This window comes from Anticarsia gemmatalis, chromosome 11 (genome assembly GCF_050436995.1).
Source record: "Anticarsia gemmatalis isolate Benzon Research Colony breed Stoneville strain chromosome 11, ilAntGemm2 primary, whole genome shotgun sequence".
Taxonomy (NCBI): domain Eukaryota; kingdom Metazoa; phylum Arthropoda; class Insecta; order Lepidoptera; family Erebidae; genus Anticarsia; species Anticarsia gemmatalis.
The window spans coordinates 11,367,757-11,391,117 of record NC_134755.1 but is presented as its reverse complement, the minus strand read 5'-3'; the positions used below and the strand labels follow the sequence as shown (position 1 = coordinate 11,391,117).

The following is a 23,361-nucleotide window of genomic DNA, read 5'->3' as shown; positions in this document are numbered from 1 at the left end:
TTTCCTTCGCCCATTATAGTGGCGATAACGCATGCGAGATCCTGCCTTAATGTGTGTGCTAGAATAATGGATTTTATACATATTGTAAGTTTTTGAAAGAATATTTTGACCTCTCTGTATGGTGATCAAAACTAGTTAGCTGTAAAACCTTATGGTGATGAAATAAGCCGTCATTTCAAATATTTTTTGTGACAAAGAAGTTATACTTTTGAGAAAAAGTGCTTGTATTTACAATGCGTATCCTAAGAAAGTCAAAGCCTACTGTTCGTGTACTTAGAATACAGAAACATTAATTGTTTTTATTTACTTCTATTGTTTCTGATGTAGGTCACTCAGTATAAGTGTTTTGAAAATGAAATCATAGAACTAGGTTCAGATCTTAAATACTCAGACAAGTCATTAAACGGATAAGTGTCCTTAACATTGTGGTTCATACCCATTTCAGATAATGCTAACACTACAGATCACACAAGTCATCACAAGATCAAGAAACAGGAAATATGGGATACAATCATCAGACGAGACGATAGAAAACCTTTTATACTTCAAAGACTGTCAGAAGAAGCCTAAAGAACAACCTACTACACATATACCAATGACTTTACGAGTACCATCATACCTACCACCGCCAACACCACCGCCGCAACCAGAATGCCCGTTTCCAAAAATGTGTTGCGCTCTAAGCTGTGGCAACGAATGTGGTGGAGGGAGACAATCCTCCTTCATGAGCAGACAGATGGAACCGTTACAGAATATGCAGCTCCCAGACATGCCCCCCATAGAACCTGTGAACCAAATGAGACCACCATTACTGCCAGTACAGCCGCAAATCAGAAAGAGGAAGAAAATGAAAATACAGATGGACAAAATGCAGCCGCCGATTGGCAGCAGAAGAAGCTTTGGTTTCACGAAAGAGAAGATTAAAAGCGTGATCTCTCAGGATGATGATATAAGGAAGATTTTAAAGGATTTAGTGAGAGTGACGATGCAGAAGGTAGACTTGATGGACATGGTGAATGGGCCGCAGAATGTGCCCGAACAAACTCCCGTGACGAGCGCTGAGTACAATTTGCCAACCACTCCCGAGTCTATGTATGATGATTACGATGAATAAATTATGCTGTTTGGCTTTTGTTTTTATCGCTCCCAAAAAAGGCATAGGGATTCTTTTATAATATTTCAATGGCTACAATGCTACATACAATAATGGTGGATACGATTGGTTTCATGCATGGGTCATCATTTTCTAGAACACACACTTAAAACTGTAATAAACGTAAATAATTAATCGAAAGGGATGCAAACTACGACTGAAAAAATTATGCGGTATGTATTGCCCTTTTAAATCGATGGAAAATGTAAACATACGCTGGTTTTAAGATTATTCATTTATTACAAGACTCATCGGCTTCAAATTTTATTAATAATCCACCCCTGCTCCCCATTAGGGTTTGGTTTCCTATAAAAGAATGTCGATGACGTGAACATTTTCGAATACACGTTTAATGATGTTTTTAAAATAAAAATTGTTACTTAAAAAGCTGAAACTCGTTTGAAATATTTAAAATTCTATTACGGCAGTTCGTAACTCGGGTATCCTCACGTGAAATGAAGCAAAAATGGTGGAAAGGAACTTTTTGTTAACAATTATCATGTATTATCCTGCCGTGCGGCGACATTTTGTTTTTGTAATGACATGCAAATTATTATCAGAATACTGGACACTCGAGTTTTGTGGGAATTTGTTACTATTTTATGGTATTCTGTTTAAGTCTACTAGAACCTTTCGTAATAAAAATAACTTTAGTCTAACATATTACCGGAATCAAAAATACTTTTGATGTAAAAATGAGATGAGTCTGGTGTGCAACAACAGTGCACAACCTTTTTTTCTTAGTTGAAAAAGATTTTAAATTAGTCCGAAATTATTTTATCCGTATACTTCACAAAAAATGCTTGTTCATGTCACTCCTATCTGACTATAAGAAAAAATGACAACATTTTCACGATATTGTTTTCTTCCTCAATGCCAAACAAACATTGCAATATAGGGCGAGGAAATAAACCGCATTAAACAATATTTGAATTATTCATTCAACTATTTTTGTTCCATTCCCAGATCTCGAGAACTCTTTATTATTAAATAAAAATAACGTGTTTGTTTCATTAACGTTATTGAGGCCTTTTTACTAATGGATAAAAATGGCGCGTGTGTATTCATTCACGTTATTCTCCACTTAAATCTTTAAATTAAACACTATCTGACATTTATTCAATTAAAGAAATACTACTCGTTCATCAATTTATTTGTCCACTTTTTCTGATTGAAAATCTTAAACTAGCCATGAAGCACGTTTCAGAACGAAACGAGGAAAATTAAAACAAGTGGCGCCATTTTATTTATTCTTTTTTTAAATATCTGATGCAGTTTCATAGAGTTAAGAGGTTCTAGAAACGACAATAAGATAAACTTGATTATGAAAAAAGAATACAGGCTTGAAAGGTGCAGAAAATGATTATTTAAAAAAAGTTTTATGGCATATGCAAGGATGCATACTTACATAGTCAATAGCTTTTAATTTTAATTTTACTTTCTTTTATGCTATTCTACACGCTATCTATTCTATATTGATATTTTTTGTGGATAGTTATGTTGGCATTGAGTATATTAATTTTACCTCCACATAACCTACATCGGTATATCATTTGTATAAATGTATTTTATCGTACGGTAACTTTACGAGCTTAGTAACGACTTGTCTGTTCTAGTTGTATTACATGCATGTGCATCAAATCAATGAGGTTGGAATGAAAGATGGCCGCGATTTGATCGCTATAAAAATAACATGCAAATTACTATTTGTTTGTTGATTTAGTATTGAATTTAATTGTACTTATGCGTGTTTTTATTTAAATGTGATAGCCTTTTAATAATGAGATTATTTGCTAATAATTCTTCTTCTTCTTATCGTATGGTTAGTGGTCAATCAAGTTAGAAATATTTTGGTAGAATAACTAAAATTTCATTGACACACGGGAAGATAGAAGAATTGGCCGTTATTTATAAGCGTGTTTCCTTTTAGAGAATTTAGTTATCTTCAATATGTAAAATAGGTTCCCTCTGTAAATAAAATAGCGTAATTATGAAGAATCTGCACCTACTAAGAATAAGTTTCACTTGTTTCACATTCGTAATCTTCATGTCTACACTTAAAGTCTCATACAGAAACCTTTAATCACGAAAAAACTATTTATAATGATCCATCAGAAATTTCAAGATTCCTGAGAATCACCTCCGTCAAATTTAAACAGCTATGCAAACAAAATATTCTTAAACCCTTACACAACGCCTACGTAATAAGTAACAAACAGCTCCGGTAAGTTTAAGCTGGGAACTAAACGATAGTTAGTTAAACTAGGGTTAAGTTGACGTCAAATAACCGCTGGAAGTGCAACACTAACATTAAGTCGTGGATATACGAGGCTGACTGTTTGCCAGGATTGTTCGCCATTTTTTGGCCAATAATTCGCCAATAGAAGTTTTTAAAATGAAACTATTTTTATAATGGAGTTGAGTACATGTTTCAAAAACATATTTACATGCATACATAATATCACGCCTGTTATACCTAAAGGTGTAGGCAGAGGCTTAAAAAATACACCCACTTGTCAAAATTAATGATGTTAGTCCCATAGGGGGCGATCCCTATTGCCGTGAACCGCACGCTACAGAACTCCGGACTACTAATAAAAAATATCTGATTTAAATTAGAAAACTACCAATACCAAAATCTGTTATAAAATTGTATCATATGAACTTTACGTCTTTGACAGTCTTTTTTACACGACACATACATAATATATTCAGTCGACCGCTGATACACAGTAGAATATTTCCTTGCTAATAATCAGCCACAAACTGTACGCCTTATACGACAATTGCTTAACAGAAACACATTCGACAAAGGTAAGTCGCTTGAGCTAACATTTAAGTAGTGACTTAGTAAAATTTAACAAGGTGCAAATGCTACTCGCAAAATAGTTCTCACTGAGAATAAATATCAAACAGAATTGTTGCGTAATTTGTCAAGAATAGACTAGGGTTGGTAACAAAAAAAGATTAAAGGATATAATGCCTATGAAGTATTATCAGAGCGTGTTCGGTAGTTTTTGAAGCAGCTTCTTAAAACATCAATGATTTGTAACAGAAGTTTTGTAAAAACAATTTGATGATTATAAAGAGTGGTCAGAACATAAATGACTGTGAAAGTAATCTACATTTAACTTTTACATATGGCCGGAGAGTCTTGAAGTGATGAACAGATAACTTGAATATACATATGATGCGCGTTGAACTTTTTTTATTCGCTTTTTGTGTAATTTGACATACACAGGTGTATGTCAAGCCTCATCTTTGATCAAGACATATGGTTGGGGATTTTTCATTTGTTTTTTAAAACTAACTGTTAAGAGAGAGTTTAGTCCTTTTCTAAGTCTTCTTTTTACGTAGTACGTAAAAAGGAGACTTAGTGATAACAATTCTTGTAGGAGTTCTGTAGTCTAGAGTATCAAGGTGTATCTTAAGCTACACCTGAATAGAAACTACATCGTGGGAGGACAATATTTATACCTATACTTAAGTTTAAAAGATCAAGCGTTATCCGCGAATAAAAGTGAGCATTTTGATGACAGGCGTGCCCCTAAAGGTTATTCTAAAAACATATAAGTAATGTTCTAGCAATGTGAGTAATTTGCTTGATATTCAAAGCAGTTCTTATAAAACCAGAGTAATACACGTCGAGTTCTAGAGTTGCTTTCAGGGGTTAACCAGTATTCTATGTGAAGATATCTCCCTCACTAAGAAATTGCTCTTGTGTCGGAGATAATTTTACAAACATACAAACAATCAACAAAAATACAACCAGACCCGAAACAACTATTCGCGGATCGCACAAAAATGTGTTCCGTGTGAAAATCGAACTTCCGACCTGTAGTGGCGTGGCGACCACCTCAACCTCTGCGCCACGGAAGCCGTCCTGTCATACTGACATTCACGAATAAAAGGTAACGACAGTCTCCTAACCATTCTATTACAGCAACAACTCACTGGGTAAAAAGTAGTATAAAACATTTGATATTATTCCATTCACCCCTACCTTCGACGACGGTACCCCTTCGGCGCTAGGCGTTCACCAATATTAGAATTTTTCGAACAAAAACATGTAAAACAAGTATATTTTGGTTCTCTTTGCGCGAGAAAACTGAAAATATTTACATAAGTAATACCTAGTAAGTGTTTCCAACCTTCTGCCATTTGTATTTAGGACTTATTTCTATTTACGGGTGGCTAAGCGGGATAACCTTACTTATTCCGGTCTAGGAATAAAACTAAAAGAACTAATCTTAAAGAAATTAGGCAATCTTCATAATACAATAGCCCAGACCTTCCAGTCACGTTATTATAGGATCACATGAAAATTAGGGATATTAATGGTAAATATTATATCTGGCAATAACGTGAACACCGTTCCGGAATTATTATTTACATAAGAATATTTACTAATTACTATTGTATATACAAAGTCTAAAACGAAAAAAAAATAATGGGAAAAGAAAGGGAGAGTGTCCTATGCGTCGAAGTACTCCTCCGCATCGCTGTCTACATTACATCTTAGATAAATGTTAAGTTACCTTTCCTGGAACTAGTGAGTTAAGGGCCAGGTTTTTCAGCGAATAAGAACGTTTGTAAATCCCAAATAAGCTGTAAATACCAAAAAAATACTCTTTAAGTAACACTTAAAGGGTTTAAATGTAACGATAAAACAGCAGATGATCGTTGAAGTAATCTGAGTACAAACATTGCCTGTTCAGGCTAACGTGGCGTAAATACAGCTGAGAATTGAATGTACGATCTGTGTACGATTATTACAATGCATACAGAGAAGGTACTCATTGCTGTTCTTTTCTTTTAGTGGTTTGTAATAAAACAACTTAAGAATGTAAGTAAATATTGATAAAAAACTAAGCACACAATTTATTTATTTTTTTTATAAGCACACAATTTAACAAAATAACATTTTTTACATTGTTTCATATGCAATATCATATAATATATTGACACAAAATGTTGCAGTTAGATGTTTACAATCTATATAAAATCCAAGTCACTTTAAAATACTATAATATAATAATCCATAAATATAATAATGGTCAGTACATTTTTTAATGTTGTAATACCACATTTTACAGTATCTTGCAGTCTGGTTTACACCGTAGGCGTCTCATAAGTTTGATATATAACTCATATCAGAGTGTAGTCCGTAGGGCTGCATTTGTAAGGTAAAATATGGACAGCACACACCAATATACAAATACTGCGAATATAGTTTTCTTTCTTCTCCCTTTATGATAACTATATGTAATTATTATAATAACTTAACTGATTTTCATTGCAATAAGTAAGTAAATTGATAAAAATGTATTTACTTATTGCAATGAAAATCAGTTTTCATAGATAGCGCGGGATTAGAATCCGTGATTTCTGGAGTGTCTCCAGGTATTACTTTGTTTGGAAATGTAATATTTACTGTTATGTATAATACAGGCTGATATGTATAAACTGGGTGTCACACAACGTTTGTCTAATTGCAGCAAATATAAATTCTACAACCAATAACAATAGTAGATTATAAAAAATAAGCTAAATTTAAAACTGCAAACGTGAATAATTTTTAAGAAATGTGTGTATGTAAAATAATTCATCCTTCTTTTTGGTATTACAGTATTCGGATAAATTGAAGGTAGAGTTTGGTATTCCGAAGCTATTGGAACTAAATTCATAAATCCTTTATAACCCAGGCCTAAGCTTTGCTATATAATATTTTAACCTATTCTATTTCTGATATTCCAATGATGTGCATAATTCAGTAGTAAAAAAGTCTACGTAATGTAGTCGGACTTCAGCTTCAGCGTTCTGGGTTCGGCTCTCGTGTCGGGTAAAAACTTTCCGAAACAACAAGGATAATATTCTCTTGCCATAAGTGTATTAAATTTTCAGATAACACGATATTAGATAGTTTTCCAAATTAACTTATGAGCTAACAAATCGAGCAACTACGAATGTTTACTCCAAAAATAGCGATGCCACAAAAGTTGTAATAAAATTATTCTTCAGTTAAACATATTTTTCTAAATGTACTTATCTATACTGTCTATAACATCTACTTAACCCATCACATCAAAAGCATAAAACAAACACACACACACATAACCTATAAAACTCACACAATGTGTACATCGTTGTAATTAAAAAGCTATTCGAGTGGCTTGTCTAATGAAAACTACAATCAACTGATTGCATGTGTTAATAACTTTGCTTCAACTTTGGGTGTGAGCGAGACACGACTATCGCTACATATCTCCATCTCTTTCCCATCGAAGTAAGCCTGAAATCTGTGTTGCGAGTGGCCAACGAACGTAGGGCGGGAACGTAGACTGAATTATAAGTAGAGGAGACTGGTTCTTTTATTTGTTTTAAGTGTGATGTTTGATGTCAGTCTTTTTGATGTTGTGTTTGTATTTTTTCGTGTCTGTGGTTGTCAAATGCATGTTAGTTTTAAATAATATTTTTTGGCAATTATTCATGATGTGCCATAGACTTAAGAAAAGCAAAGACTATTATTTGAATGTATTTTCAAATAAAATAATTCTTTCCATTTTAATGTTATTGTTACTTTTTAATCTCTACTGTTGTCGTATTCCTGTAGTTTTTTTGTACTTAGCTATAATCATTGCGAATTTAACAATAAAGTAACCTTGACATTTGATTCAATAAAACTTCAAGTGGCAAAATTTCGTCGTATTACTATTATTAAATTACCTGTAATATATTTAGTCACCGGATGTGACGCATGTCATCAATAAACGAGTAACGAATAATGTCATTTTTTAAATTTGGACTTTAACGACACAGCAACAAATATAAAAAGATTATTATTATGTCCAATTTGTTCATACACCTATAAGCCCTAATCTTTTTTATTAAGATACTGTAAATTAAGTTGTGTGAGAATTTTCACCTGATAATTGCTATTAAATGTCTTTTTCTAATCGGTTACACAGAAAGTTAACTAGTAGCGAGTAAACTTGTTTATACTTTTTTTGGTCAACAATTCTTGTTGTATTTAAAAAAATATGTAGTAATTAATTAGTTACAGCAATTTAATGTAACAATAAATTTCAATAAATCAAGTTATGAATAATCCGATATAACTATTGTTACGCCATACTTCAAAACAGTCCATAAGCAAACAATATGAAATACACATAGATGACGTCACACATCCCACACACTTCACAATAACTATACGTATCTATTACATTCGTAGGTCTGTGTTCGGTGTTTAAAAGCTCGCGCTTTTCCCGCCCAAGCGCACTTCATAGCTGAACTTTAGGGGCACAGGCCATGCACTGTTCAGCCTAGTCTAACTACTGTGTATTATTGTACCAGAGGACTCTACTAAAAAGGTAAGTTTTAGTGATTGTAAACCTCCTTTAATTCACTTTTTTAGAAGCATCGGGTATTTTTTTTGTTTTTTTTTTTATAATTTTTTTTTCAGGAGAATCATGCTAGAAATTTTGTTTATCTATCTTATTATTTAAAGTGCCTTAATAGTTTAAAAAATATACTTTTAGTACAGTGCGTTACAACTTTTCATAAAGTTTTAAATATTATAACATGCACTACGGTATATTGTTTTAATTTGCTACGAGCAACTTAAAGCTTGTTATTCTTTATAGTACATAAATTAAAGCCGGTATTTATTTAATAAAAAAAATGTTGATTCGTTTTCAGAACAAGAGAATGTCTTTAATTTACAGAATATTTTTAAATATAATTCATCAGCAATATAACTTTATTTATATGTAACTAAATACAAGAAAATCTAAGGATTCTAAACCTAGATTATGTTTCAGTTACTTTCTAATTACTCTTTTCTATATTTATTCAAACTGCCAATAGTCAAATCTTAATGCATTGCGCTATAATAAAAAAAAAACATTTCACGCGGGAAAAGTCAACACCTGTCATATATTTAAAAAAAAACCACGCACTGGCATACAAATATTCTGCCTTGTAAAATGTTCACAAACATATTGTCGAGACAATTTCGATGTGCAAGTAATTTGCAGAACCACAGATATTAGGACGTTTTCCCTTCAATGGAAATATGTAATTTAACGAAGCGTATAACCTTCTATGTGTTTACGCCTTCATTACGAATGTGCCGTGAAGATATGAAAGACATTTTATTGGTGGTGGGGTGCTTTTATTGTATAAATTTTAATTATTATTGGATTTTTATATTTGTTTTTTGGATTAATGTTGGGTTAATTTTGCGGCTAAAGTCGATTGGTAAATATTTTAGTGTCTCTTTTACTTTTACTTGTACTTTTACAAGTAAATGATACTAAAATATTTGCTAATCGATCAAAATTCATTTATAATCATTGCTAGTGTGTACAAACTATTTTCTATATAAATAAAAATGGCACTGTTTTTCAGTTCTTGAAATGAATTACATTTTTCACATAATCAAATTTTATCTTCTTCATAAATGTGTTAGGCAGACTATTAAGTCATGACCAAACCTTAATCACAAATGCCATATTCATAAAAAGACACTGTTAATAAAATTCACGCTATACTTAATTAACATAGGAATAATATAATATTTTATAATAAATCAAATGCGAAATTTTGCAGGCACTGAATCTACGTAAAAATATGATGAATAGCAATTATTCAGCTTTTGTACCAGCGCGTACACGAATCATAAAAATATTGTACAACTGTAAATAAAAATATCAGCTACTATAGTAATATAAATTCAAACTATATAAACAATTTGCCTTAACTATAAAATATTGTATCTCAGGTAGGCGTAAACTAATCCGTTGTTACTACATAACCTTTCAGATTTAGTAGGAAAAGTCACTCATTCACAATACTTTCATTCATAGCAAAAAAACGAAATACACGATTAAGAAAAAAATCTTTTTATTTATCCTGTGATTTTATGATAAAATGGTTTAAATCACAAACTTTTTAATCATCAATTGATATACCAGCTTGGACTGACTTGAAACGTATAACAATTTATCCTTCAACATATAAAGATATTAAATTAAACTCTTCACATATGTTATTATGTAGAATGATCGCGATAATGCGTTGGATACAATTGACTGCCATTATAACTGAAATATGGCTCAGCCTAAGAACTTCCAGTAAAACAGTAGTCAGATGTACCAGTTACTGTCAAAATCGGCAGTCGTCGTCAGCATTAACTAGGTAACTAAGAACTATTTTCGAGCTTAAAAAATCATTTTAGATTTCGGCACACAGACTAAAGCAAACTTAATTTTGTCTCGTTTGAAATACAGATAAAAAACGCCAAGAAAACAAAAGGAAAACATTAAAACTGCTCTCTACTGCATCGTTACAAATTAACTTCACATAATGTTCTAGTAAATTAGTTCTAAACTCATAGTAACAAGTTTTCTAAAGAACTGTATGGTTAATTAGAAGATATCGTACAGTTTGAACTCAACTTTGTTACTTGTCTCTACTGATAAAAGCAAGCAGCTTGCAACTTGATATGACGTGCACTTTGAAAACTGAACTACGTGTAGGATAGAAAACGGGTTGAAAAACTTATAAGCATGCAATTACATCATTACATTTCGCTTCGATACTCGTAATTAAACCCCAAGAGCTCGTGGCTTAGTTATCAACAGCCCCTTGGATGATCTCTGAGGTTAAGCTACGCTTGCTGAGGTCGTTCTGTGGATGGGTGTACACGGGAACTCCGTGTTTCGAAAGGCACGTTAAATTGTGGGTTCCGGTTGTCATTGTCAAAGATCTTTGACAGTCGTTACCAGTAGTCAGAAGCTTGAAAGTCTGACTACAAGTCTTACCGAGGGATATCATGTTATAACCACGTATCACCAATATCGTGTATTTTCGGTATGAGTGGTGGTCTGATAGGCAGTCGCTCTTTATAAAATACTGGTATTCAGCTGCATCTGGCGAGACTGGAAGCTGATTCCAACATAGTTGGAAGAAAGGCTAAATTGATATGTATACCCGTGATACAAACAAAAACTTAGTATACTATTAAGTTAAAAGCTAGTAGTGAAATACCATTGGGTGAATACTTATTTAAAATCCAGTTCCAAGTTATAACGGGATTGTTACTATCTACATACGTTTTCCATGTATAAGGGTCATCGCGTGTCACGCTAGTCAAAGTAAATACACACTTAATTATGTACAATTGAATGATTGTGAGGACATCCGCTACCCAAAAGTAGGAGCCGTCTTCCGCGGTTCCGCCGCCCTTGATATATTGGAAACTATTTTTGAGAATTCTATCTATAAAAGGTCACACCTACGAACTATGTGTACATAATTTTGTTTTAAAAGGTTAAGATTCAATAAGCCTTCTGGGCACGTTACCCGAGGCCGGCGATGCTGATATTTTATGATGCCTTATTTTAATTTTATTTATATTTAATTGCTTTATTTTTTTTCGTTTGTACATATAAAATTATTATTTAATGTATTAATTTAATGTATAGTTTTCATTATTATTGTTAGAGCCTGTCTAAATATTAATAGTATTATAATTTTTCAATTATTACAGCAACTGTATTAAAAAATACTTTGAAAAAAAAAAGATTTAATAATGCCATGAAAATTGCAAACTGTATTTTTTATTCATGTAGTCTCTGATCAATTCAAAGTTATGTTTTGAAACTCACAAATAACCAATATCCCTTCATTAAGTCGCATATTACCAGTCAATTGATAAAAAAACACCATGAAATCTAAACTTAGTTGAAGCTACGAATACCTGGTCTACTCATATCATAAAAAATACAACTACTATAAAATTCTAATCGTGATAAGTGCTTTACAAACTTTGTAAAATGTCAAAATAATTATATTCACGATTGTGGATATAAAAGGGATATTTTTATTGAATTCTGAATAAAAAAGGTGGAATACCCCGAATTAACTAAATAATATTAACGTTTTTAATAAAAATAGTAACCATTTTTACTTTGAGAATTCATGAAAATGGTTTGCTACAGGTTAGTTACGTTTCATCACAATTTTTAAGCTCTACGGAAAATGCTTAATCTTTCCAAAGTATCTTGATTTTTTATAGCTATAAAATACCTATACGTGAATGTATGTCGTGAAATTAAAGTTTCGGCGCATTCTTGTCATAAAAGTTTACAAACGTGAGTGAAGTTTTCTACCTGCACTAAAGTGATTAACTATTTCTGTTCGTTCCTTACCTACGGAGATCGTTTAACAAGAATTAAGTACGTACTTTACAGCAGCGTAAGCCAAATTTTTTGTAAACTATGTACGACTCGATGCTGGTACAAAATAAAGTTAATTTCGTTCGTTTTGGTTTCGATACAAGAACGCGATAACTACTGGGTATTTAATGTCGTGCTACTGTGTTAAAACAAAAGTTTGTATGGGTGGATGTATGTTTGTTACTCTTACACGAATTTTAATAAAATGAAATATACTCATGGCTTATAACCTGAACTAACACATAGGATAGATCTTTTTACGCGGATGAAGTCACGGGCAGAAACTAGCCTATATTTTTAAACAAACATTATTAGTATTTCTGATCGCAATAGATGGAAGAAAGATACAAGTCTATAAAACTTTTTATCTTAAACCGATTGAATATTCAATATCATCGAAATACAACAATTAAGTTAAAATTTAGTCATTATTTCAGTACGTAGGCGAAGTTTTCAGTTGACACGTCAAACTTTACAATGATAAATGACAAAATTTATAATTGTAATTGATAATCAATTCAGTAATATTAGCACACGATTCTCAGTTAATTGATTAGTTTTTTCATCAATAACGTTATCAATGATCGATTGACGACAGATTGATGAGGTTTCACGTAAATATACTTTTGAAGTTAAAATTTTAATACTTTTTGTTTTACATTCGTTTGTATCAAAAGCTATTGGTTAATATTAATTTACAATATTATAGCTTTGAAAATAAAGCCTATAGCGAGCGAAATAAGTTAATCACGTCTTTAGTTAAAGCTGGCACTTTACGCGCGGGTGGTAGACGGTACGAACCACATACCATAATATGGACTTTTGCAGTTACGTGTGTATTAGAAACTAGCTGACCCGCGCAACTTCGTTTGCGTCACATAAGAGAGACTGGGTCATAATTTTCCCCGTCTTTGTAACATTTTTCGTTGCTACTCCGCTCCTAATAGACGTAGCGTGATGTTATATAGCCTAAAGCCTTCCTCAATAAATGGTTTATTCAAAACAAAAATATTTTTATAATTCGAACCAGTAGTTCCTAAGATTAGCGCGTTTAATCAAACAAACAAACAAACTCTTCAGCTTTATAATATTAGTATAAATAACGGTATTTGCTCTAGGAAAACACCTTGTGTCCCCGAAAATTGTTTAACATATTTCTTGCAACAAAAAGTGCCTCACTCACACTTGGCTAGCGGCGGTCTCAAGGCCTAAGTATTGCTTCGTTTGGGAGGAGATCCTTGCCCATCACTGGGACATTAGTTAAAAAAATATAGATAACTTCATAATTCCATCATCTGTCCTCGTAACACGTAATATAATTATCATAAATGTGTAATTGCGTGTATCATTTGCAGTTTAAATTAATTTAATATAAACCATTTTAAAATGCCACGGTACTTTCCACAAAATCATATTCATATCAATTTAATTTTCATTCAATAATAAATGATGTTGATTCTGAAATATCCGTCACCGCAAATCCGAATTTAGTTAAAAACTTCATAGATGAATAATATTATAATCGGTTATAGATTACCACAAATTTTTAATAATTCCCTTTGACGATTTATCGGTTATTAATTGCTATAAATTATGTGAAACTAAATTATATTTGAGAGTTAGAGTTTTTTAATTTGATAGTAGCTTTTTACGCAAATTTAATAATGTGTATTTTAAACTCATTATGTACCTTGCTAAAGTGCAATATTTGTTTTTAATTGGATGATTAGTTTATATTACGAGAGCGCTCAATTTCGAAGAAACCCTTCAGGTTTATAACGTTAGTACATGATTAATCCAACATTCGTCATTCATAAAAACAAGTAAGCACTATAAAATAATATAAGGTCAGGGACAAAGTCTTTTCGCATTATAGTAGGTATGTATAAACTTGTAATAAAATCTTTTCTCTACACAAAAAAGCTCGATATTTGGGTACCTCACGAGCTTACCGTAACTCATTTATGATTCTTGAAGCCAAAGAGATTTTATTACAAGTTCATTCATACTATAATGCGAGAAGACTTTTTCCCCGACCTAATAATATGCACCATCTGATAAATCAATCGATATAGTAACTACCAATAAAATAAAGGACCTATTTTTTATCACATTTAAATATAAGAATTCGCTACAAAATTGATACGTACGTATACTCCAAATCCTTACAAACAATTTAAAAAATACAAGACGTTCTTATAGGCAGTAATTTCGCGCTCATTATGGGAGTATAAGTAGATTTCATGTAAATATTGGAGGGCCATGGAGGGAGAAACAATACCTTTAAGTGCTGGCAGTATCGCGACGAATAATTTTACGATAACATAAAACTGATTCATCTCGAGTTTTTTTACTTATATTGAGCATTTGTTATTAGGTTTTTATAGACTTTTGATGTAGTAAATACTTTTTTTTCTTTTTTACGGCATTGAAAAATACCTTTTTTGTATTTCTTTAGCAAATTAATATCTATGTTATGGGCTTAAATTAATAATGATAGCACATTAATCTAATCAGTCAGATAAACTCTATTAAGAAAAAAATATATAATTCCATTTAAAAAACTATTCAGTTTAAAAAAATTATACTCCTAACTGAATATTCTGTGTTCAGTTCGGTAAAACATCGTTTAGGGCTTCAGAAAAGGATGCTTCTTTTAAGTGGAATATCCGGTATAATAAACGTATTGTCTATAATAATAACACGATATTTAAGAGTATTTCATCTCTTTTACAAATCACTTGGTTCAGCTAAATAACTACACAATACAATTGAACTAGATTCGGTATACAGATTCTATTGCAAGATCTCGAACCGTCCACATAATCTAGTTTCGGAGTTGATTTTAACAATTTGTAGCGACTAGATGCAACCGTATTTGTGTTAACTCACCCTGAATTTAGAGTAGGTATGATGTAACAGGTAGATATACTGACATCTGATAGCCACAGTATGTATAATACCATAGGCAGTCAAATCTTTATAGCCAAAATCATGTTATTCGATAACAATAGAAGATAAAATACTAAGCTTTTATTGAAACTAAGATTGTTTTGCTTAGAAAAAAGAAAATTATATTGAAAACTAGCTGACCCGCGCAACTTCGCTTGCGTCACATAAGAGAATCATAATTTTCCCCGTTTTTGTAACATTTTTCACTGGTACTCTGCTCTTATTGGTCGTAGTGTGATGATATATAGCCTATAGCCTTCCTCGATAAATGGGCTATCTAACACTGGAAGAATTTTTCAAATCGGACCAGTAGTTACCGAGATTCGCGCGTTCAAACAAACAAACAAACAAACTCTTCAGCTTTATAATATTAATAATTAATATAGCATATAATATAATAATAAATAAAATTTTATGTAAAAATCATATCATTTTAATAATTTACATTTCATATTGACTTAATATCGGTAAAGTTTAGTTTTACATTTATAATTTGCAGTATTGATAAATTTTCCGAAAGGTTCTAAAGTCTAAAGACAGGCGAAACTACTAAACTATTATTAAAACAAACGACCATGGCGATGCATCCACACAAAAAAAAACTGTAATGGATAATGAACAACATCAAACACAATGTTCCCAAAACTGTATTATGTTGCAAAACATTAGAACTTTATTTAATAAATTATTTTATTTTATTTTTTGCTAAAGTGTTACATTATTCATGCACCTCAAATTTATTGAAAAATATTTTCTTACCTTATTTTTCATAGCCGCGTTTTCTTGAGCAAGCCCACAGGGAGATGTTTAGTTGCATTCAAGATTACAGTAACACTCATTAACACTAACACTGTTCGTTAAACATTATAGGTAAACATGCGTTGGTTAAGTTATTTTAAGCCAGATGTGTCAGTTTCTACATAAAATTAATTTATACCATATAATAGACAGATAGGTACCCTGTAAAATAAACCATGTAGTACTTTTTAAAAAATGTAAATATGCCTTTTTTTGGGATAAGGATGTAAATATTTTGAGAAAATTCCACAGTTCAAAAAAATTGCATCGGTAAAATTAAAAAACCATGTATAATCTCATGGTTTTAAAGCAGACCTTTACAACCTTTAGTATGTTAAAGATCCAAGAAAAGTTTTTGATACCATTTTGACTATAAATCGCCAAGAAATTAAAGAAATATATTCATAAAACACTTTTATTAGTGCGCTTAAACAATTTGAAACAGTCTGGCATCCAGAGTCATATTCCTAATAGTTATGAAGTGTTTGCGACATTATATTAAAAGTAACGATATAAACTCGTATTCACGATAACTCAACTTCATAAAAAAATAGTTTCACAGTTCGAAAAAACGAATTTTAGAGACTTGCAAAATATGTAATTTCTTTGAGCTTTTGTTCATAGTATTAACTTGCGTTTAAAAAAATGACACGTAGTTTGAATTTGCATAAATTATGTAGATGCATCAAATTAAAATAAATGATAAATTTAATTAGGCTGGCATGACTGATTAAGTTATAAAACCAAGAAAATGAATTTAGCAGACATTTCAGCTATTTAGAAGATGGTATAAACGATTTTTTGCCTCACATTCACAGAGCTTTTATCTTATTATTTAACACTTTTGGTAATTCCAGTTTAGCGGCTCCGCTCCTGTTAGTAATTGCGTGATATTATATGAACAACCTTATAAACTTTCATAATCAACTGACTATCATGTACAGAATATTTTTTCAATTCAAACCAGTAGTTCCTTACATTATCTCTTTTAACAAATAAAATAGTACAGAATCATTAATATACAATGACAATTACATATTGTCTCCGAATCCCATCCAAAGAAACCGAATCAAAAACTCCTTGTAACCTAGACATTTTATATAAAAAATATAGATTTAAAAATCCCACAGCAAAGCAAAGGCACGCAGAATTCTTAAACTTCAATCGTGGAAATATCGGTCACACACTCACACTACACAATCGGATTCCAACCAAAATCCTTCTTTAGTTTCATCTTGTATTCACGGTTGATTACTTTGTATTGTAAAAGGTACGCCTTATCAAGCGTGTTGGACGTCTAATCAGTATAGGAGAGCTTAGATCTTATGTAAGTTGGTGTTGAGTTAGTTGATACGTTTTGACGTGTTTGATGAAAGCTTGAATGTGCTTATTGGCAAGTAAAGAAGCTAAGGAACTAAAATTAACGTTTATGATTTCTTGACATGAAAGTTGAAGCTTGGTATGGAGATTCTTAAGGAGGAGGAGCAATAAAAGATAATTTTGAAAATTTCTTTTGAAGAGTCTGAAAAGGGGGAAAAAAATTATAAAATGTTGCTCTTGTTGAAAACGGGAAAATTAAAGTACACGCGGACGAAGTCGCGGGCGGCCGCTAGTCTGATATAATTTGCTGTCCTTTTCTCTTAGAAAAGCCGAAAAATGCAAAAAAAATATTACAGGTCGATTGGTGACATCACGAGAGAAAATTATGTAAAAAGGTCGCTTATAAAACATCTATATTTTCAATGGTTTTCATCACATACCTTAAACTATATTACGTAAGAAAAGTGATCATTAGAAAGCGATTGATAAATATTTTAATATTATTACATAATTTCTTGGTCGCCTATTTTTCCAGAAATATTTCTTTATAGTATTTTTTTTATTTTACTCGTGTTTGCTGAGTAACGGTGTCTTTCTAAACGAGGGCCTTAAATCAGTCCAAGGTTAGGCCCTTAGTCCACCATACTAGCCCAATGCAGTGATAATATGTATAATCCATATCCATATTTAATATTATAAATGCGAAAGTAACTCTGCCTGTCTGTTACTCAATCACGCCTAAACTACTGAACCAATTTGCATGAAATTTGGTATGGAGTTATTTTGATAGGTGTGAAAGTGCATAAGCTACTTTTTACCCCGGAAAAATTACGTATTTCCATGGGAAAATTCAGGTGGCGGACGACGTCACGGGTAAAAGCTAGTATATTATAAGACAGTAATAATTATGATGACCTACATAACAGGCACAAATTGCAAGGATTAGTGTATTGCAATTACTGCTTGGCAATTATAACACCGTTCCTCTGATCATTGTAGTAAGTAATTAATTGAGACTGCCACACATTTGTCTACTATATTATATATTATATGTATTGTATGTCTTTGTTATAATTGTTACCTGTCTCAGTTTGTCTCATAATTGTGTTGTGTTAGCCAATATTGTCTTACTTGTGTTGTAAATGTGAAAATTAGTGTGTGATGCTTAATTTTTTTTTACGTAAAAAAAGGATAGTTTAGTCTTTCAACGATCTTTGAGAGTCGTTATCAGAAGCTTGAAAGTCTGACTACCAGTCTTACCGAGGGGTATCGTGTTATACACAAACAGGTGACTGGGTTGTGGAGGTCCAATAGGCAGACGCTCCATGTAAAGCACTAGTATACAGCTGCATCCGGTGAGACTGGAAGCCGACTTCAACATAGTTGGAAGAAAGGCTGGACCGACAGTGATAGTTTGTAACCTCGAATAATACATAGGATTTTTTGTTCTGGAAATACTTTCCATGCAAGCTTGTTTGTATTCTACAGAAATTTTAATATTAATAATAGGTAAATTTTGTTTGGTTTTCCTCCAAAGCTTGCGGTGTTTAATGCACAATAGCGTATCTTGAGCTAATGGTCTCAAAAAATATACTCAATTATAATAAAATGTAGGTATATTATAATATAATTAATTATGTGTGCATTCTTCAGCCGTGAACCTTGTACACAAGACTCTCTATTAATTTGTTGGACTATATTTCTTCGGCATAGTCTCACCATAATCGCATACAATCATTGATTTGTTACTAAACCAGTGAAGGCTTAGTTAATAAATGTTATTAGCAAGTTGTGTTGAGCCGCGTCATAAGTTCGGCCGCCGGTCAACGCGATGAGTGACTTTACTAACTGACGTAAACGAATTACTTGCGCTAACTTATTGATGAATTGCGTTATGGAACGACTAACCCACGATTACGTTCGGTATTTTGAGGTTTCTGCTCTGAAATTTTAGTGGTTATCCAAACTATTATTAGAAATGTCAAAGTTTGTATGTCAGTAAGCTTTAGATAAACTGATCAGTCGATTATCATTAATTTGTAGGTCGCACAAATAATCATTTGGTGTTGTGATCGAACTCCCGACGCAATGCTGCGCAGGGGGCGACCTTAACCACTGCGCTACGGAGGCAGTCATGTACTCATTGTACTAAAAGTACTCAGTTAGTTTTTTTTTCTTTCGCTTGTATAAGTAACATCAATGGAAAGAATATTTCGAAATTGATTTAATTTACTTTGGGCTAACGATGTAACGTGACAGTTTATAGTTTGTGGTTGTCATAAGACATCAATTTTTATTTTCAAATCATCATAATGCATGACTAAAAATAAGGATTCAGTTCGATACTAAAATATTTAAGACTGTAGGTGTAGTCAACATACATTGATTGGTAACCGTTAGAACTCAATTCAGTAGAGATCCGTCCGGTGGTTGCAGCCCAATTCTATTTGCTGAGTCACAGCTATGAATATGCCAAACGCCTACCTCTTCCCGACATGTAGTGTGAGGTAATACACGACAGGAACATATCATATCATGTTTAGAACTAAAACCTCTTTTTAGAAGAAAAAGGGATATAACCTGCTGGCTTGAGCTCTACACAAATATGAGTTGGTAATTCATTAGTTATTTAATGTGATTTTAATACAAAATGCATTATAATGCAATACTGTAGATTAAAATTACATACTCGTTTGTATCTTACACAAATGCAAGTTAATTTACTTACAAAGGGTTTTATTTGATTAAGTTCCAAAGGTCATTAAAACAGTTTTACTGTCATATTTCTAGTTTTCATTGATACAGTTTAATTACACAGCGGGAACGTTAAAAGCTTAATAAATTACTGCAACAGAAAAACAAGAACAGAACATAGCAATAGAACATCAAGATTTCGTTTCATGAACGATTATGCGTTGTATAGTAAGTATAGTAGCGGCAGGACCCATAAATACAAAGCGTTTGATAACAAAAATCCAATAAATCAATATTGTTTAAAGGACGTCAAAGAGAAGTCGACACTAAAAAATACATCAAAAGCGAACTGAAACACTGGAATTCTGAAACAGAGTGACACGAGCGATGAAATCAATTCAACCGACAAAATGAATGCACTCCACGATTCAGTACGGTGCGTCACAGACGGCCACAAATCAGATTCTCGCCTATACCCACTTGACCACAATACCTAGACCCCTCATGCATGAACGTTTCAACATCAACCCGTACAACTTGTAGTTTTGAAGGTGTCAGGGGAGTTCAAGTAACACTGGCCACGATAACGGTGTCTCCGGACGTCCGGTTATGTGTAACTTAGTTGTTTTCCCGGTGGGAACGGTCTGATTACATTTCTGAACGATCTGTTGGTCAACGGTTTGCGGCAGCCATTTCAAATGGTGTTTTCGTGTGTACTGTTCTGTTTTTGAATATTGTTTTCTTTTTTATTTTTGGTTGGCAACACATTTGTATATTTTTGTCAGTTAAACTATTGATTTACAAGTTTTATTCTATTGTTTACGGCAAAGTTACACGTGTCTTGTTGTAAATTATCTGTTTTTTTATAAGTATAATAATTTAGCTAGATGAAGACTCTGAAAACTATTTATACAGGACCATAAATAAGTTGACTAAATTAGAGCGATAGAGAACATCCAAATACATTTATGAATGGTTGAATTTCTATATAATTTCAAGATCCGTTAAAATTTCTTTACAGCAACAGTTTCGTAGACGCCTATTTATTTGACATTATTATTTTAACAATGAAAATTACATTCAAACGTCTTAACAAATAAACAATGGGAAACAAAACAGTTGTTCCCTTTGATTCAAATTAGAAATATTTCGATAATTTACCGAAACCCTAAGCTTCAAACAAAATAAAAAGTATTCACTAAGATTTCCCGCGTAGTTGCGTTTTAAATATAGAACGTAAACATTTTCAATGTGCCTTAGGGTCAGCGCAGACAGAAAGGAGCGTGGCGGAGAGGATTTTATTAACGCACTTGAAAATCAACTTTAAAATGATTAAAATAAAGTGCATAAGTTCTTGACCCTGACAAAAAATGTTCGCACGTCCTCGAAGATACGCGGGAATCCCAGCGCGGCATCGAGTCGCCGCCGACATCGTACGAGTACTTTCAATGTTGTCACTGAGTTTAAAGAGGGAGAACGTCATTTATTTAGGATTTTAATACATAGTAGGTACCTGCATATCGAACACAAAATATGGACGAAGAAAAATTAATATGTTTAGTATCATCTCATGAATGTTTACGTGTACCATTAAACATCATATGCAGGCTCGCGAAGTCGCGCGCATGCTCGAGCATACGCGATCCGTAAAGAAAATGCCCAAGACCGCGCGAGGATTATTCCTCTCTGTCTGCGCTGACCCTAATCGACTATGGTTTATGAATTATGAATATCGGGCTTTTTGTAACATATTTTTTTATTTTTAAATTATGGTGATTGCCATGATTTGCAATATTGATTTATTAATGATAGGTAATTTAGGAAATTTATTCAACAACGAGTATATTTTAGATATTTATAAAATTTCTAATGCATTTTTGTTTTGTTCTAGATTCAACAATGGCTCAAATGTACCTTGCTGTTGCCATCATCGCGCTTCTGGCCATCTCACACGGAGTTAGCGCGAAACGTAAGTACATTATACTCGCAACACAGAAAACACATTTCAGCATAGATATTATGTAGAAAAAAAAATACCTATCACTGATATTAAAAAAATTAAAAGTTATTGACATTGTTTTAATAATTAACTGTTCGTTTCATATAATAATCATATTATTTTAACAGATTTTTGTCCTTAATGTTAGGATTTATCTACATTTTATAAACGTTAGCCTTACTTTACTATAAAACGTTGAATGTCTACATTTCCACGAATTCTATTTACCACGGCACACAAATGATATACTTTACAAAACCAAGCGTATATTTTTCACAAATTGTATGAACGATTGGTCCCTTCCAGGCCAGTGCGAATTACTTGCTTAATCAAAAAGGCTGTAGGTCCAGCCCTTTGTATGTTCTGATAAGGGATACGATCCCCAATTTGATACTTATGCAAACGCTTTTTGAAAGGGTTAACTATTATACCTTGTGGTTTCAATTTACTGAAGAATTTTAGGTATTTTAGAGTAAAGTTAAAAATTTTGATGATTTAGAAAGGACTAATTTGAGTTACGACGTCATAGTGCTGCAAAGTCTGGAAGACAATTCACATACGATTTGATTAAAAACAAAGCTTGTAAATATGGTAACCAAGTAACTAGTAAACACTACTTATAAACTTCTAAATACATAGTTGAATAGGTAAATTGACAACCAGGTTCAGAGCCGATACTGGTGCTCATCACATAAACATTAGTCCCGGAGTTAGTATTCGGTTAATCACTGCGTCAAACGTAGTCAGGTTAGGTAAACGTTTATTTATTCAGTAAAAGTCTTGAAATTAAGTACATATCAAACAATATGGTAAACCAATATTAAACAATAATACCTTTCCTATAGTTGTTTAATAATTTCATAACACCACTAGAACTTTAAAATAAACAAACATGTTTATTCCTAACTACCGATAGTCTTATGCAAACTAAATTGTTTAACTTAACACAACTTGGTACAAAGTTACCCAACTTGAGGCCTAGTCCTGAACAAATGTGAAAACTCAAGAAGAAAATAAATTTACTATTTCACGTGTGGCAACACTTAAAACCATATTTATGGTCTATGTGTTGATTTAGGCGCAAAGAATTCTTGTTCTAACACCCAGCACTAATGTATTCGATTTTTAAATTTCAAATGCCACATTCAACTTTAAGCGGAATAAATTCGTTTTAAATTTTAACTTTATAATATAATGTCCCA

The 23,361-nt window shown here is 32.4% G+C and overlaps 2 protein-coding genes across 2 annotated transcripts in view; both read left to right on the top strand.

Annotated features, from left to right (window-relative positions):
• Positions 1–1,729, top strand: LOC142976700 (uncharacterized). Its single transcript, XM_076120209.1, has 2 exons — positions 1–84; positions 446–1,729. The coding sequence occupies exons 1-2, from the start codon at positions 67–69 to the stop codon at positions 1,112–1,114; spliced, it is 687 nt and encodes a 228-aa protein (XP_075976324.1). The 5' UTR covers positions 1–66; the 3' UTR covers positions 1,115–1,729.
• Positions 1,730–8,431: 6,702 nt separating this feature from the next.
• Positions 8,432–23,361, top strand: part of CCHa2 (neuropeptide CCHamide-2) — a 36,678-nt gene continuing 21,748 nt past the window's right edge. Inside the window, exons 1-2 of the mRNA XM_076119935.1 lie at positions 8,432–8,526; positions 22,052–22,129. Coding sequence (XP_075976050.1) covers positions 22,060–22,129 — 70 coding nt within the window. The 5' untranslated portion in view covers positions 8,432–8,526; positions 22,052–22,059. The remainder of the gene's footprint in view (positions 8,527–22,051; positions 22,130–23,361) is intronic.